Source organism: Ahaetulla prasina, chromosome 1 (assembly GCF_028640845.1).
Source record: "Ahaetulla prasina isolate Xishuangbanna chromosome 1, ASM2864084v1, whole genome shotgun sequence".
Taxonomy (NCBI): domain Eukaryota; kingdom Metazoa; phylum Chordata; class Lepidosauria; order Squamata; family Colubridae; genus Ahaetulla; species Ahaetulla prasina.
In genome coordinates, this window is record NC_080539.1 from 213272570 (window position 1) to 213289419 (window position 16850).

At 37.3% G+C, this 16850-nt stretch overlaps 1 protein-coding gene and 1 long non-coding RNA gene across 2 annotated transcripts in view; one reads left to right on the forward strand and one right to left on the reverse strand.

The window, feature by feature from the left end:
* Window positions 1–16850, forward strand: part of PDE11A (phosphodiesterase 11A) — a 172310-nt gene that overhangs the window by 105250 nt on the left and 50210 nt on the right. The window contains exons 11-12 of the mRNA XM_058189722.1: window positions 13852–13998; window positions 14104–14211. Of these exons, the coding sequence (XP_058045705.1) occupies window positions 13852–13998; window positions 14104–14211 (255 nt within the window). The remainder of the gene's footprint in view (window positions 1–13851; window positions 13999–14103; window positions 14212–16850) is intronic.
* Window positions 3206–8922, reverse strand: LOC131201690 (uncharacterized). Its single transcript, XR_009155950.1, has 2 exons — window positions 8830–8922; window positions 3206–4698 (listed from the first exon to the last, which is right to left on the reverse strand). It is a non-coding gene; the product is annotated as an uncharacterized LOC131201690 (long non-coding RNA).

Below are 16850 nucleotides of genomic sequence, written 5' to 3' on the forward strand. Positions count from 1 at the left end.
AGCAGTAGATGGAGATAAGATCCGACTTTCTTTTTCTCTTACATCTCTTGGTTATCTGACTGCAAATGGAGAGATACAAATTCTGCTTCCAAATTTCCCCACACTTGAAGGTGGAAGCGAGAGATGGTTTGGATAAAGCTGTTTTCCTCAGGTCTTGAAAACAGGTAGAGCTTCTTCATAATGAAGCACCACTTCATCAAATGATGAACTGTGTAGTGTCAGCAGAGTATGTTACTATTTGTATTAGAAAAGAGAGTGATGAAAAGATAAGAATGAAGAAAGAGCTTGTGTATTTTTCTGTCATAGAGGAATTATTTTTGCTCAGGAAGGAAACAATCCATCTAAAGATCAATATGAACAAATAGAGTCTACCCTGGTCTGCTATTAGATGAAAAGGCAGCAAAAGAATGAATTGGGATGAATGAATTCATAACAGTGCTTGCATAGAGACAATCCTTAACTAAAATGCCATATATACAAGGCAATGCATCTAGTCAATACATCTTGTTCCAAGAGCATACATACAGTATATGTAACACGTATGCCTACATATATCTAACTGTGTCACCATTATGCTAAATGTATTTCTCACACTCCTTCTGCCCCCTGCAATCTTTCCACTAATGCAGATGTGCTTTTTATACACAGGAGATCCTAATCATTTAACGCCCATGCATAAGAGCGAAATTGTTTGATATTCACAGGCTGTCATGCCATTATTCTGCCTGAAAAAAGAAGTCAAGAGCTAAAACAGTTTCCTTTACTGCAAATCCAGCAACTCAAACAATCACGTTTATGCCGTGTCCTCCAACATAGTTCAAGTTTATATTGAGGCTTTGTTTAAACTAGTTGCTGGGAGAAAACAACTCATCCTCGCCTCTTCTCTCCCAAATGGAAAGAAAACAAAACTATTGGCTAAGCAGTAGATCTTCATCCCTAGCGAATTCTTTGATTCTTGACGAATGTATCTTTTCTTTTATGTACTCCGAGAGCGTATGCACCAAGACAAATTCCTTGTGTGTCCGATCACACAATAAAGAATTCTATTCTATTCTATTCTATTCTATTCTATTCTATTCTATTCTATTCTATTCTATTCTATTCTATTCTACAGTATTCATATAGTCTACTACTCTGTAAAGTACAGTCAACAAAGAAATCAATCACTTCACTTAGTCTTAGCAACAGAAATGTTTCTTTGATGTTGAGAAATCTTAGCACCTTTCATGCTTGTACAAGGGTACTATATATTTGATGCCCAGAGTCTGTTTTAAAAGTAACATCAAATTAAAAGAAACTTTTGTCACACCTAACACTCTGTAATTTTTTTTTTTTTTGCTTTGAGTGAAGCTCAGCTCCTACTGATACCAGACCCATTTGACTAGTTTTCATGGTAGCCATAAATAATTGATTTGCATTTGCTACTCTTTCTTCTTTTTCACTTCCCAGCTTTGCTATTTCCTATAGAAGTGCTATCCAGGCTTACCTCTTTAAGTTCATCATTTAATTGCTGCCCCTTAGCAATATCACTTTGCCTACTGCAAATAGGGAAAGGCTAACTTTCCATAATATTATGATAAGGAAGTAGAATCCTGCTTATGTGATCATGAAACAAATAGCCCTCCAGAGTTTATTGAACTACATTTTCTGCATCTTTCATCAATCACCATGGTTCCTGGGGAGGCTGGGAACTGTAGTTCTTCAACAACTAAGTTTACCATATGTGAATCAACCTTTAGTAGCACCAACAGGAATGTTTTAACTTAAACTCTAGCTATACGCAAGTGTGGGCTATGGATGTTCTGAGCTTGGAGAGGAAAGAATAAGATTTCCCTCAAGTGTGGTATGAATAAGCATACCTTATCTTGACTGCAAAAATTTACAAAACCTCTAAGTTGTCCACAATGAGATGTCAATAAAGGAGAATGTTTTTAGCTCAGGGTTGAAATGCACTGATGATGTTGCCTAGTTTACAGATCCCTCACATCCTGGACATAAACTGTTTCAACTCCTACCCTCAAAACGATGCTATAGAGCACTGCACACCAGAACAACTAGACAACAAGAACAGTTTTTCCCCGAACGCCATCACTCTGCTAAACAAATAATTCCCTCAATGCTGTCAAACTATTTACTATGTCTGCACTACTATTAATCTTCTCATCGTTCCTATCACCAATCTCTTTCCACTTATGACTGTATGACTGTAACTTTGTTGCTGGTATCCTTAAGATTTATATTGATTGTTTCCTGATTGCTTATTTGTACCCTATGACAGTGGTCTTCAACCTTAGCAACTTTAAGCCTGGAGAACTTCAGCTCCCAGAATTCTGGCTGGGGAGTCCTCCAAGTTGCCAAGGTTGGAGACCCCTGCCCTATGACTATCATTAAGTGTTGTATCTTATGATTCTTGATGAAGGTATCTTTTCTTTTATGTACACTGAGACTGTATGCACCAAGACAAATTCCTTGTGTGTCCAATCCCACTTGGCCAATAAAGAATTCTATTCTATTCTATTCTAGTTTGGATAATGAAACATCTGCAAGAAAACAATCAAACTCAGAGAGCATCAAGGACCTCTCACAATGAGATATTTCTATTTCTCTTTGTTACCATATTATGGTCAACTAAATTTTTATTGCCCAGAAACATTTTAGTGAAGCAACAGATACATTAATCTGGATTTTGGACCTTTTTTAAAAAAAAAAATCAGCCATTGAGTGAGTGGAAACTTTATAATTTTCATATTCTCAAAATGCAGTTGAGATAGATCTGCTATTGCCTAATGGTTCACAGAGGCAAGCACTAACCAACTGATGGGTATGCCTGCCTGGACTAAGCAGCTTCAAAGCTGGTCATTGATTGTAAATCAATACAGATAAAATAAAAAAGGCAGGGACTAAGCAGTTGGAGAATTTTAAAATAAAGAAATTGCTTGGTAGAGAAGAGAAATGAACCCATTATATAAGCTTCCATTTGGAGGATTTTGCTTGATTAAAAAAACAACAACGTGAGAGCCTTTTCCAACTTTGCGCTGTCTAGATATTTGGGGATTATGGAAATCAGGACGACGTGTGAAGTGTAATGGATCAGAAATATTTTTTGGTCCCTCTGTTGAATCCAAAAAGAAAACCATGTACACTGTACATACTCAGAAGTTGTTTTCATAGCACATTTGTAAACTACTTTCTAAATTAACAATGATACATGTAAATAGATTTTTTTAATATATTGGTTCAAACTATGTCATTTTGATAAACTAAATGGCGGGATATTAATATAAATGCTTTATTTCCCGCTGTTACTTTGATTTTTAAAATAAATGTTAAAAATGTCTTCATTAGTCAGGCACTGATTGTTTTAAGCATACTAGTCTAAAACACCAATGAAGTTCCATCATAGTTTTTCTAATTATACAGTTTATGTCCGGAACATTTTAAAATTCAAACACCTGTTTGGCCACTAGGTGTCATCCTTGCTCCATGTTAAGGAGTAGAGTAATAAGACTACTTCCAGGATTGCCAGAAGCACAATATTCAAAACAATTCAGTTTTCATGTAAATTTAGATCGGAATAATGTTTTCACATGTGCAGCGATTTAATGTTGGCAGAAGCAGCAGTCATTTTGTTTTTGCTTCAATCCATCAAAAACGAGAGCTCTGAAGAAATGTTTTTGTTGATTCAATGGTAAATACAGAGTAGTCGTATCAAAGATGCTTTCTTGAATCAACACACCCTACATATAGTTGAAAACAGGAATAATTGCAAGGCCATATGTTCTCTTAGGCTCCCATATTATCAGAAGTTGACCTTAGAATCTCCCTCTTTTCCCTCTCATCCGGGGAGGGAGGGGCAGAGATAGAGAGAGAGAGAAGAAGGAGGAGGAGGAAGGAGATATTCATCATGGCCTCTGCAAATCACATATGTTGTCCTGGGCAAAATGAGTCCATGGGTGAGAGAGGGAGAAAGATTTATACCCTCTGTTGAGCTTTGAATTTGCTTCCTGTTCTTGTGGCAAGAAATGTATCCTGATTGGTTGTCAGACTCCCATGGGGCCATGCAGGGGTAACTTTGTAGGTTGTTTGAGTCCCAGGCTTGGTTGAATCTTGCTGGGTGATGTAACCTTCTCAGGTGCCATGTAGTGAGATGGGTAGAGGGCTAATCCTATTATGTCCTGAGGGTGAAGGTCTTTTGTGTTGTAGATAAACTGGCCCAGCCTTTCTGGGGCTATTAGCAAAGGTGGGGGCTGCTTTCCAAGAGCATGTTTCTCCTTTTCTCATCCAGGGAGGTATAATATTCTGCCTTTTTAATATTTCCTAGAATATTTCATTCTGCTAGGAGGTGGGTGGGTGCTAACTTCCTATCCTATAGAGACCACTCTTATAACACAGGCAGCTTGGTGAGGACCATATTTGACTGAAGTGGGCAGGAAGACTTATTCTTCTTGACTGAAGTCATTTTCCTTTTTTTTTTTTTTGCAGTCAACTCTGTGGTCTAGGATAGCCCAGGTCTGTCACAGTTGACCAGAGCGCGCAACTTAGCAACTGCCTTATTTCACAAAGGAAGAGCATTGCCAAGTTGAGCAGAATAAAGTTCCACCGAGGTTGAGGTGATAATGTAAAATTGATCGAGCTCAACTCCGTTGTTTATCTAATTCAAAACTGCAAGTCTCAGTCCGATCTGTCAAACGCCAAACACTAGAAGAAGAAAAATGACAATGAACTACCTTCCAGGATAGGTCAATATACAGGTGCTGACAGAGCAGGCAGTAACTACGGTACTCACTCTCCCACTTATCCAGGCTTTGCAGTCAGAAACACTTAACTGTAATCAATGGCAGTTAAAGCAGCAGGCTTAGGTTGTAAATAGAGTGAGGTCATATACCTTAAAAGGCTTCTACAAGCAAGCAATAATGAGCATGTAATCAGAAGAAGGCAGCAAGGAAAACTTTCACCAGTCTCTCCGAAAGAAGATGTATTTTTAAAGCAGTTTGCTTTTGAGTTTCAGTCGGCATCAAGAACTGTTCATGGCAAGGCTTCCACGAAGCTTCCACGAGAGACACTGCTCCAGTAAATATCTTCCCAATCATAGCTGCTTTCCAAACATCAGTTCTCTCTGTGTCTAGTTTAACGTGGGCCTCTGGTGGTTCAGCAGACTAAGCAGTCTGTTATTAACAGCAGCTGCTTGCAATTACTGCAGGTTCAAGCCCCACCAGGCCCAAGGTTGACTCAGCCTTCCATCCTTTATAAGGTAGGTAAAATGAGGACCCAGATTGTTGGGGGCAATAAAACGTTGACTTTGTATATAATATACAAATGGATGAAGACTATTGCTTAACACATTGTAAGCTGCCCTGAGTCTTCGGAGAAGGGCGGGATATAAATTCAAGCAAGCAAGCAAAAAAACAAACAAAAAAATAAATAAATAACGTGGCCCTCTTTACAATTTAACCACACTGGCTCTGCCTGATTTGCAGCTTAGCCAGAGACTTCTCGCCAATCCTGCCTTCTGTTGATACTTCTTTAAACAATTACGCTTGTAGGTTGGACAACAAAACTCCCATTTCCAGACTTTGGATAGGCCCTTTTTTCACCCTCCCAGAGCCTCCATGTGTGCCCTGCACTTAACCTGGCATTTAAAATGGGCTGCGTGGAGACTCCTGGGGTGGGGTGGGCAGGGTCAGCCAGTCCGGTTTGGCAAACCAGATTAAAATTAACATCCGGTTTGTCTGAACTGGTCCAAACCGGCTGAATCCCACTCCTGTCTCAGCCCAACCCATTTCGCAGGATTATTGTTGTCAGGAAAAGAGGAGGAGGAAGGTGTGTTGGATATGTTTGCTGCCTGGAGTTATTTGTAAAACAAAGGCACGATACAAATAAATAAATAAATAAAAACCTAAAAAAAAAAAAAACCTCTGTGGTCCAGATCAGAGGCAGTAATGTCATGCATTGCTAGAGGAGCTGGGGGATGGATCTCACTTGTAGCACTGGTTTTGCTTCTAGAAGAACTTGGTCATAATAAAGGAGAATATTTGTAGTTCAGGATTGACATGATATGAATGCCTATTAAAATATGTAAACATATTTACATACTTATAAATATACACAAATATTTTAGTGCACAGTATTCAGGGGGAAAAATACTGTATTAGTATATGCTATTCCCTATGATATATTATCCCTGTGAAAATGATTACAATATATCTTAATATATCTGATGTGCAGAGAAGTACATTTGTACATTTATACAAAATTGGTATGAATATGATTATAGAAGAGAACGTGTTTATTGTTTAACGGAGAAATAATAAAATATAGAACTCAGCTAACCATCCAAATAATATTTCTAGGAGTAATAAATAAATCAGAAAGAATACAGCATGGTTACTTATATGTTAACCATTATTAGAGAGTCACGCCATGGAGATCTGCTTTGTTTATCAGCTCTTAGTGGCAGAATAAACTGGAATTTAGTAGTAACTAAGAAACTTACAGCTTATGAGTTCCTTTGAGCAAAAAAGGAAGTCAGAAATGTTTCTGGGGAAAAATGATTTTTTAATCCATTCCACTCTGATAGCATTACTTGGATGGATTAATTAGCAATAGCATTTAGATTTTATTTTCGTTTGATCTACAAAATGTTGAAAGTTGTTGATGCACATTTGATAAAGATAATACATAGTCATGTGAATAAGTAAGTATACCCCTGCTTTTTTTTTTTTTTTTGCAGATGTTTCATTACCAAACCCAAATAACATCATCAGGGCACTGATGATATTACCTTGTTCAATAATGAAACGTCTGTAAGAAAACAACCAAGCTCAGACAGCACCAAGGATCCTGCAATTTAACCCTGAGCTACAAATATTCTATCAGTACAGTTTGAACTACAATTGTCTGGAATAAAAATTATGTGGTTGAATAAATGAAGTTATCTGGGATTATGCTACTGGCAGGTCCTTTGCTTTCTTACTTATGGGCAGTTTTTTTTAAAGGTTTTTTTCAGCTGTGTGTGTGTTAATTTGCTGCCATTTTCAGTTTCTGTTTTGCTTTTTAATGGCGTTTAATTATATTTTTATATATAGTCCTGCACAGAATGAAGTTGAACAAGATAATGATCTTCATATGTAAAAATCAATGATTTTATTACTGTAATATAGTATTGTTGAGCCAGTTTTGCCTTCTGCAATCTAGCATCCTCTATATAGTTTGAATTATAGCTGAGCAGTGTGTCATATAACACCAGTATTAATGCAAATTGAAGAAAGGGTTATGGTGTGCTAGAATTCATCTAATGCCCTGTAGGCAATGCTGTGACTTTTACAATATTTGTTCCTGTTTCGTCTCCTATCTCTTTCAGCAGCAAAGAGAATCTGGCTTTTCAAATCTCAGATATTTGTGGCAAGATATTAAAAGATATACTTGGGCTTTGTTGGCTTGAGGGTGTGTATATGGCCTGGTTCATATGCACTACTATCTTTTAAATATGCAAAAAGGAAAAAAAAAAGGAAAAAAAAACCTCGCAGCTAAGGAACTGTGAAGATCAGCAATATCATTTGCACATCTCAAGCTATATGAGAGCTGTATTAATTGATGTATGCCAAATACATGTAGCTTCCTTTGTCTGACTCACTTAATCTTGAGCCAGATACCAGAGTCGTAGTGTTGGAAATCTTTGATGACTGTCAACACTGGAATTACAATGGGTTAAGAAAAGAAAGGATGGAGAAGGAAGACATTTTTCATTACAAGGACAAGCACTCTTCCTATGGAAGATAAAAAAAGGGTATGCTAAACCTAAACCCCTGCTTGTTCTCCTCCATAATTGCAGCCATTATTGCTTACTGCAGAAAGAGAAGCCTATTGGCTGTTTATTTCTTGCAATGGTGTAGACCAGGGATGTCAAACTTGATTTCATTGAGGGTCACATTAGGGTTGTGTTTGACCTTGAGGGGCTGGGGTAGGCATGGCCAGGTTGGGCATGGCCAGCTCGACGTCACTCATGTTAGGGGCATCTGTGGAGGCCCAAGCGCTCTGCCAGATCTGTTTTTGGCTGCAGCGGCATCCTGCAACCCTCTGCCAGTGAAAACGGAGCTTGGGAGGGCTGCACACAGACCCCTCCGAGCTCCGTTTTCACTGGCAGAGGCACTGTGGACCGGTCCTTCGCTGTTTCCAGGGCAGCCCTGCAGGCCAGATCTATGCTCCCCGCAAGCGGGATCTGGTCCCTGGGCCTTGAGTTTGAAACCCCTGGTGTAGACTATTCCTCCTTCCAGATGGTGCCAGTTGTTACAACAAATGCAATGAAGCCATATTGTATAAAATAGGAGTCTGTCTGTCTGTCTGTCTGTCTTTCTTTCTTTCTTTCTTTCTTTCTTTCTTTCTTTCTTTCTTTCTTTCTCTTTCTCTCTCTCTCTCTCTTTCTTTCTTTCTCTTTCTTTCTCTCTCTCCCTCCCTCCCTCCCTCTCTCTCCCTCCCTCTCTCTCTCTCCCTCCCTCCCCCTCTCTCTCTCCCTCCCTCCCTCCCTCCTTCTCTCTCTCTCTCTCTCTCTCTCCCTCTCTCCCCTCTGCTATGGCTATATTAATATTAAGTGAATAATAAGGAGTACAGTATAATGTGATAGAATTTTCATTTGTCCTTTCAATGCCCTATCTGGGGTCCTGCCCAAAGACACTGCATCAATGAGATGGATGGCATAAAAATTAAATAACATAATTTTAGATAACGTGCTGAATATCCATTATAATAATACAAAATCTAACATGAATTGTAATATTAAAAGACATATCTATCATACAGTCCGAATTGCCTTTTAAAAAAATGTACTCTTACACATTTTGACTTTGTTGTCCAAACTTCAGTCCTTATCATAGCTTGCTTTGTGCGTAATTTACTCTTCCTCCTTGCCTCCTCTCTCTACGGCTGTGTGCATAAAATGAATATAAAGGAAGCCTTATTAAAGAGGAATTTATCTTTACCACTTTTCTTGTTTCACATGATGGCAGAGAGAGAGAGAGAGAGAGAGAGAGAGAGAGAGAGAGGTTTATTTTTATCCCTTTGAGTCATTTAAGTCATTGTTTACTCCTTGTTTACTGCTATCTGAACAAGTTTATGCTCTTTTCTTGGCCAGATTTCAGAAGTGGTTTTTCCTTGCCTATTTCCGAGGGCTAAGAGTGAATGTCTGGCACAAAGCTATTCAGTATGTTTGAATAAGTCCTGGGCCTTCCCTCCAGGTTATTTCCTTGTTCTGCCTGTGTTGAATACACATTACTAAACTGATGTAATTGACACAGTTGTGTTTTGCATAACGCTCCCCACATCCTGATGTTCAACATAAATGTACACATACAATAGCCGTAAATGTACACGTACAATAGCCGTAAATGCACATGCACAAAAACCACATTGGTTCTTGTGAATTAGAACAGTGGTTGTGGAAGCCACTGCAGTCAGCTTTCCTTGGGCTGATGTGCTTGATATGAACTGGGGAAGAGGTTTCTCTGGAAGGCTCTCATGTTAAGTTTTTTGTTTATTAGTAGCTGAAAGAGGTTAAGATTCATGGGGAATGGTATCTCAATGACTCAAATCTTTATTTTAGTTGTAAACCAGTGTACATCAACAAGACTTATGACCATTTTAATACTGCAATAAGAGCAAAACCTATTAGATATAAAAGATACCTAAAATCTAGCCTTACCAACACAATACTACAATGTTAAAAGAATGGTGTCTTTATATAAAAGTTTTTAATATAAAAATAAGATTATACACAAAAAATCAAAAACAAAATATAAATAGAACTTTGAATGGGTAATCTTCAACTTTCGACTACAATTGAATTTCTGTTGATAAACAAGACAATTAACTGAGTCACATCCAATTTTGTGGCCGTTTTTGCCATAGTTGGTAAATGAATCAGTGTACTTGTTGAGTGAATCATATGTTGTTAAGGGGTTTAAACTTGTACCTTAGGTCCAGGCTGTGAATTATTATTACTGGATAGTATATCTGAACAGGAAGTTCTCTGAACAGGAATAAATTCTATGATTCGCTTAAGGGCTCTATGATGCCTTCCATGTACTCCAAGCGATCATTTTGCTAATCTATAATATTTAAGAGCTGGAATTTCAGATTAGTAGTGGTTATAAGCAAGCATTTTAATAATATATTCAGCTATCTTTTATGATAATCCAATTATTATAATATTATAAATATATATATATATATTATAATCGTATTATTAAAAAGCTATGATTTTCTTTTTATTCTGCTTCTCAAAGCTAAGAGAAAGACAGCAGCTGAGGCACATAGATAATATTTCTCTTATTATGCAAATAACTTGTGATTGCCCTACCTAATTCTGGCATTTTTTAAATTACTGTCGTAAGTAAACAGTTACTTTATTAAAATGTTATCTCTCCGCTTTCAAATTAGTACTTACTTTTTTTTAATACTGAACTTCTGTTTAAATATAGAATGAAAAAACATAAATACCAACTTTGACTTGTTTTGCTCATTGATCCTTATGAACAATTTGCTATATTATATTATTATTATTATTATTATTATTATTATTATTATTATTATTATTATTATTATTATTATTATTATTATTATTTTTCCTGCTGAGATAGCCTTATAGCTCTTCTCATCTGCAGCATCAGGAAAATTCATGCTTCTGATTTTATTTTATTGTTACCTTTTCACTGGTCAGCAACTTCCACAGAACAAGGACTGGGAAAAATCCTCACTCTACTATATGAATAGTAGAAGAGGTATATGCATATACCCCTTCTACTGATTTATTTATATTCACAGCTTTTTTCCACCCCAAAAATGTTCAACAAGCATCACTAGTCATTGCTGAATCCAAGTATAGCTAGCAGTGCTTGGATTATAAATTATGGCTTTACCATGTGGACAATTTCATGCAATTTTATTCAGGAAAATATCCAAATAGGTTGATGGATGGTCTGTCAAGGAAGCTTTTGTTTTAACTGCAAATGTGGACATTGTAAAGACCTGGATACTTCCCCTGACATTTTCTTCAGAATTTTGAAATCAGTGATCTGCTTAGTAATGTAAATACCAAAGAAAAGAGAAAAATCAAAGGGCATGTTTACAGTTCACTTTTTTTTAAACAAACATTGTAGAAAACCGAGATGCATAATTGCAGTTCTGAAGTGTACAAGTGACCAGATTTCCAAGAGTATAACCTGTGACATGCTAACAAATACGTGTACATATTTATGACTGTTAATTTGTAAGTCAATTTTCCAAGACTTCCAAATAAAGATTACATTTTAAAAAAACAACCTCAGATTCTGATGTGGTCACAAGGTTTGTTTTAATTACAATTATGTAGCTCCTACTCCCCAAATTAAAAAGAAGCAGTGCTCTCTGCTATTCTCCAGCAAATCATTTTCCATAGAAGGAATTTTGTGAAGAATTTGTTACTATTTTCCAGCCTTATATTACAGAATTGAGTACAGCCAGAATTATAGCTGACGGTCAATAAAACCCACAACTGTAAAGTTCTCTAAAGATTGTTCATACAAGAGACATTTCATTCTAAGGAGCATCCATGCCATGGCAAATTGTTTTAGAAGCCAATGTTTCTGAGCACCCATATTTCCAAAATGCATGAAAGCTTTTATCCATTGTTCATCTACTGACTTTTGTTGTTGTTGTTGCACTTACTGGGGTTTTTTTCTGCCCAGTATTTCTTTACTAATGTACTGATTTTGCAATTTGCTCTTAAAAATTGTAATGCAGGCTCTATATAACTCCTCTCAAAGAGGACTGTTGTCTAGCAGGGCCCATATGACTGAATTCAGTTCATCGAAATGTGATGAACTACCATAGAAAGATTGTGCCTCCTTCTGGAACTGAGCTTGCTTCTTGGGCCTTTAAGAAAAGCCTTCACCAGCAGCCCAAGGAAATGCACATCTCTTCTTTCCACCGAGTTTTCTTTCAAGTCTCTCAGTTCATGAGAATTCCTATCACATCCGCGTTTTGTTTTTCTATAGTTCTTATTGTGTTGTTGAACAGACAACTGATTATGCAGGAGCCAGAGGCATATTTCACTCGAAGGGTCAACAGCAACAGAATTGATATTGAGTCCAGTTCCTGTGAAGAGATTTAAGATCTGCTCTTGTCTGCTGCAGCAATCAGGGGAAGCCAAAGGGTTTTGCTTGTGTGGAGATTCTGGTAGTATAAATTGGAAATGTTTGTAAACGTTGAAAACAAAGAATTCAATACCAGGCTTAGAATGCATTTCTTTTGCTTTTAATTCACTTCCAAAGTTAGTATTTGTTTTCTCAGCATAAAATTGAATCCCCTTTTCTTGTAAACTAAACTTGCCGAACTTTACATATTTTCTATGATAGAAATAAGGTAGAAGTTTCACCTAAATAACTCTATACTGTGAAATTTTTACCTTCATGCCCTCACTGTATTTCTTTGGCTAACAGCTTAAATTTTCTCTGTTAGAAACATCAGCTGGCATAAATACCTAATCATGGTTGCTTGTGCCACTTTTCAAATTGTCCATGGTAGAAGTTAAATATGTTGGCAATCAGAGTTTTATATGAATGCACTAGAACTTTTCATCATATAGTTTTCTAGTTAAAGCAGAAATGCAATTCATTAACCAAAATCAATGATTATCCATGGATTACGTCCTGCAGCCTAGTGAGCAAAGATACCTTAACCTGATGCCCTTCCTTATCCACCTTCATCAGAAATTGCTTTTACATATATATTTGCTACACCACTGCTTCCAGCTTTAATCCATGATTTTTATGTGTATGTTTATATATGATACATGAAGTATAAGCAAAAGAAAATATAAAGAAAAGTATACAGCTTGCAGTATACTTCTATAATGTCCATTCCTATCTTTCTCAAAAATGGAAAGGTTTACAGTAGTTATTTATTGATGAATATTTGCATTTAGGAGACACCTCTCATTTTCTTAGCAAGTAGCTTTAATGGACATCACCAGAGATAATATTTTGATAATAGAATAAAAAATAACATTGTGCTACATACCCAGTTCAGTGTATTCTTGACTATGATTTAACTTAAAGCCATATTATTACTAGATGGATATCTCAGATGGGCCTCTGAAACTTACATTCATTTGTGAATATCTCTATTTACTACTATAGTAAATCATAAAGAGGAGTATTTGCCAGGCATAAATATATATAATATAAAACAAGAAATCTATTATTCAATCCCCAAACTCAGCTGCTATTAAGGCAGACCAATGTGATGGTATTTCTATTATATTTGCTTCCCATGCTTCCATCGTCCCTCTGCTCACAGAAGCATATTTATTGACAAATATGAATCCAGTTTCCCATGCCGTGGTTTGTGTAAGCCGCCCTCTCCTCCCACTGCCAATCAAAAGTATCTTCTAGAAAGCAGAACATTTCCTTGATGTCTGGGCAGTGATTGGAAACCAGCAAAATCAGGAATGTCCAACAAGTTTTTATTTAATGAATATATTTGTATCACACACATCCGTTTCCTTTCCCAGGCCATGAATTTGCATTTCTCCTCCTGCAGGATTTGCATTAACGCTGAAATAGTATTGCAACAACAACAAAAAAGTTGTTAAGCATTTTAAATAAATGGAACTTGATGCAGTTGAAGTACTTGTTGGCTTCAATTCAACATAAACAGAGAATCTATTTCAAGTGGATTTTTTTTCAGATTTGCATCAGAGAGTTATAGCTGCTACACAAGTTATATGTAGATATAGAGAATGTTTCATTACACAAAAGAGAGTAGAAACATTGCTGAGTTGTGCCTCATACGTTTTTCCTTCTCCCTGTGCAATTTCAGACAGCAAACATCCCTCTGGTGTCAGAGCTTGGTATAGATAATGTCCACTTTGATGATTTCTCCCTTGATACGGATACCATGATAGCAGCAGCCCTCCGGATGTTCATGGAGCTTGGAATAGTTCAGAAATTTAGAATTGACTATGAGGTAACCATCTGCTCTGCAGAGATAATCAGCTGCTTTTGTGTTGGCAAAGGAGGCCCCATTTGTACTTGTTCTTGTTCCTGATGCAATTTTTCTTTTCCATTTCAGACACTGTGTAGGTGGCTTTTGACAGTGAGGAAAAATTACCGAATGGTTCTGTATCACAACTGGCGGCATGCTTTCAACGTGTGCCAGCTCATGTTTGCCATGTTAACGGTAAGTATGTGAGTGGCAAAAGAGATCATCCCTCTCACTTAGGATCTAAACATTGATCAATATGAATGGCTAATAATTAAAATTGATATAATAATTGGGTGAGGTACAGGTGCTGTAGTGAAAAATGTGTTTTTGCTACAGCAATGGCCCCAACCTTTTGGGCTCCAGGGACCAGTTCGGTGGAAAGAATGTTTTTCCACAGACTGGAGGGTGCGTGGTTTCACCTGCTGCCTGCATCTCGTGTGTGTACGGATAGGGCTTCCATTGTTTGTGTGGCCTGATTTCTGCCGCACCACAGACTGGTGTTGGTCCGTGACCCGGGGGTTGGTGACCCCTGGATTGCAACATATTACACATCCTCCTTCAGTGGAATGTTTTTAATAACCTTTTGTTCTAACACCACTAAATCATCTTCAGAGTTTAGAAATCTGCAACGTAACATAACTAGGTGAAATGAAAGACCAGTTAAAGTATATAAAAACTTGGTTAACCCAGGAAAGGAAGGACAATTTTTTGGTATTATTTAACTTAAAAAATAAGTTCACGTATTTCTACACATCATCTATATCCTCTTAATAATACCATATGCTGGCCCTAGCATTATTGCTAACTGTATTTCTGACACCTGAGGTATTCACCGGCTTAGTTTCTGGGAGGTTTTTCCAATATGCTTTTCCATGGCTTCTCCCAAATTCTTTCTAAAATACAAACCTGGGAGTAGTAGCCATCCTTTGGCCATTCCATCTCCCAATCATCACACAGCAGCACTCAGTTTGCAATGTTTGTAAGTTTTCTGATGTTCTTGGCACTATGCAGGAACTGAACAATTGGTGGCGGTTGTGTAATCTTATTTTGCAATATTCTCATATTGTAGAATGATTTACATAATAGAGATTGTGATTTTAAACAAACGAAAACCTGCCTAGGTTCTACTTGCTTATCTACTCAGCTGCCTCCCTACTTAAATCATAAGGTGCAGTCCAATGATTTGGGTACATCAAGTCATATGTAAAAAAATAAATATGCAATTTGAGGTGAATATATTAAATATTTAATACACATATAAATGTAAATATTCCTTTCCTGTCTTTTAAGTCTTTTAGTCATTTGCATTCAAAGTGTTTTCTCACGAAACGTTGGACTGGGAAAGTCCACAGATCCTTCCCATTTTTATATATGGGAAGGATCTGTGGACTTTTCCAGCCCAACATTTTGTGAGAAAACACTTTGAATGCAAATGACTAAAAGACTTAAAAATAGGAAAGGAGTATTTTTAAAAGGATAACTAAAGTAAATTACCTGTGAGTTTTGAAACTTAATTGTTTTAAAGGATCAATATCAAAACCATGTTTTATAGAACTTTTAAGTACTATGAACCACTATGGACCACTTTGAAATAGGTGTCATGCCAATATAAATTTTAATTTACATCTTCCTCTAGATGGAGCTCAAAGGCTAGATTTGTTTTAGGCTGCTTTCTGGAAGTGATTGTAAAGGATGGAAATAGTTTTTTGTTCTCTGAGAAACAGCCTTATTTCAATTGCATAAAATAACTATCAGTAGCAGGATCAAATAAGCCTGCTTTTGTTTATTTTAGTAGGGTTGAGCTTTGAGTTTTTGGTAGTGGATCTGAGAATGTTTGCATAAAAGCCTTTCAAATTGAAAGTTGATCCCTTCCCACCCCACCCCACCTTACTTCCCACTTCTTATTCTGCAGAACTTCTGTGTCAGATCAGATCTTCTTTACAATAGTTGAGTTAGGGACATAAATGTTGGTATTGAGAATGTCTTCACACCAATCTGTTTCCACATGACTTCTATCCCAGTAATCAGCATGTAGAATTTTGCCTTCTGGTTGTTAGTGAACGCAGCCTCTAGATCAGGGTGTCAAACTCAAGATCCGGGGGCCAAATCCGGCCCGTGGGGTGCTTAGATCTGGCCTGTGGAGCCACCCTGGAAATAGCGTAAGACCATCTCACGGTGCCTTTGCCAGCCAAAAACTGAGCTCATGAGGACCATGTGTGCCCCACCTCTCGAGCTCCATTTTCATTGGCAGAGGGTTGTAGGAGGCCATTGCAGCCAAAAACGGAGCTTGGGAGCCCATTTTCGCTGGCAGAGCACTCGGGCCTCCACTGGTGCCCCCCAACACAAGTGAAGTCATGCTGGCCATGCCCACCCTGGCCACACACACACCCCGCTTCCTCCAAGGTCAAACACAAACCTGATGTGGCCTTCAGTGAAGTTGAGTTTGACACCCCTGCTCTAGATGCTTAAATATTTTTAATTTAATTGGATAAAACAACAAGCCATAAAGTATAATATAGGGTCCACTTGATAGCAGAGCATTTCACGTTACAATATTGCAGTAGGAATATTGTCCTTTAGAGAACTCACTTTTTTTATTACTTTTTTTTCTTATTCACTCTTTTATTTGCTCAGAATTTCAGCAGGGACATATAGTGGTGTCAGTATCCTTTGATATATGGTTCCAGCCGTCGTACCATAATGTAACCAAGGAACAGTTGTGTTATAATGATTGGTCCAAGTAATTAAAAAAGTCCTTTCAAGATTATATTACATTATGTATACTACTCTAAGTGCTATCCTCTGGTCCCCAGTGATACATACAAGAAAAAATT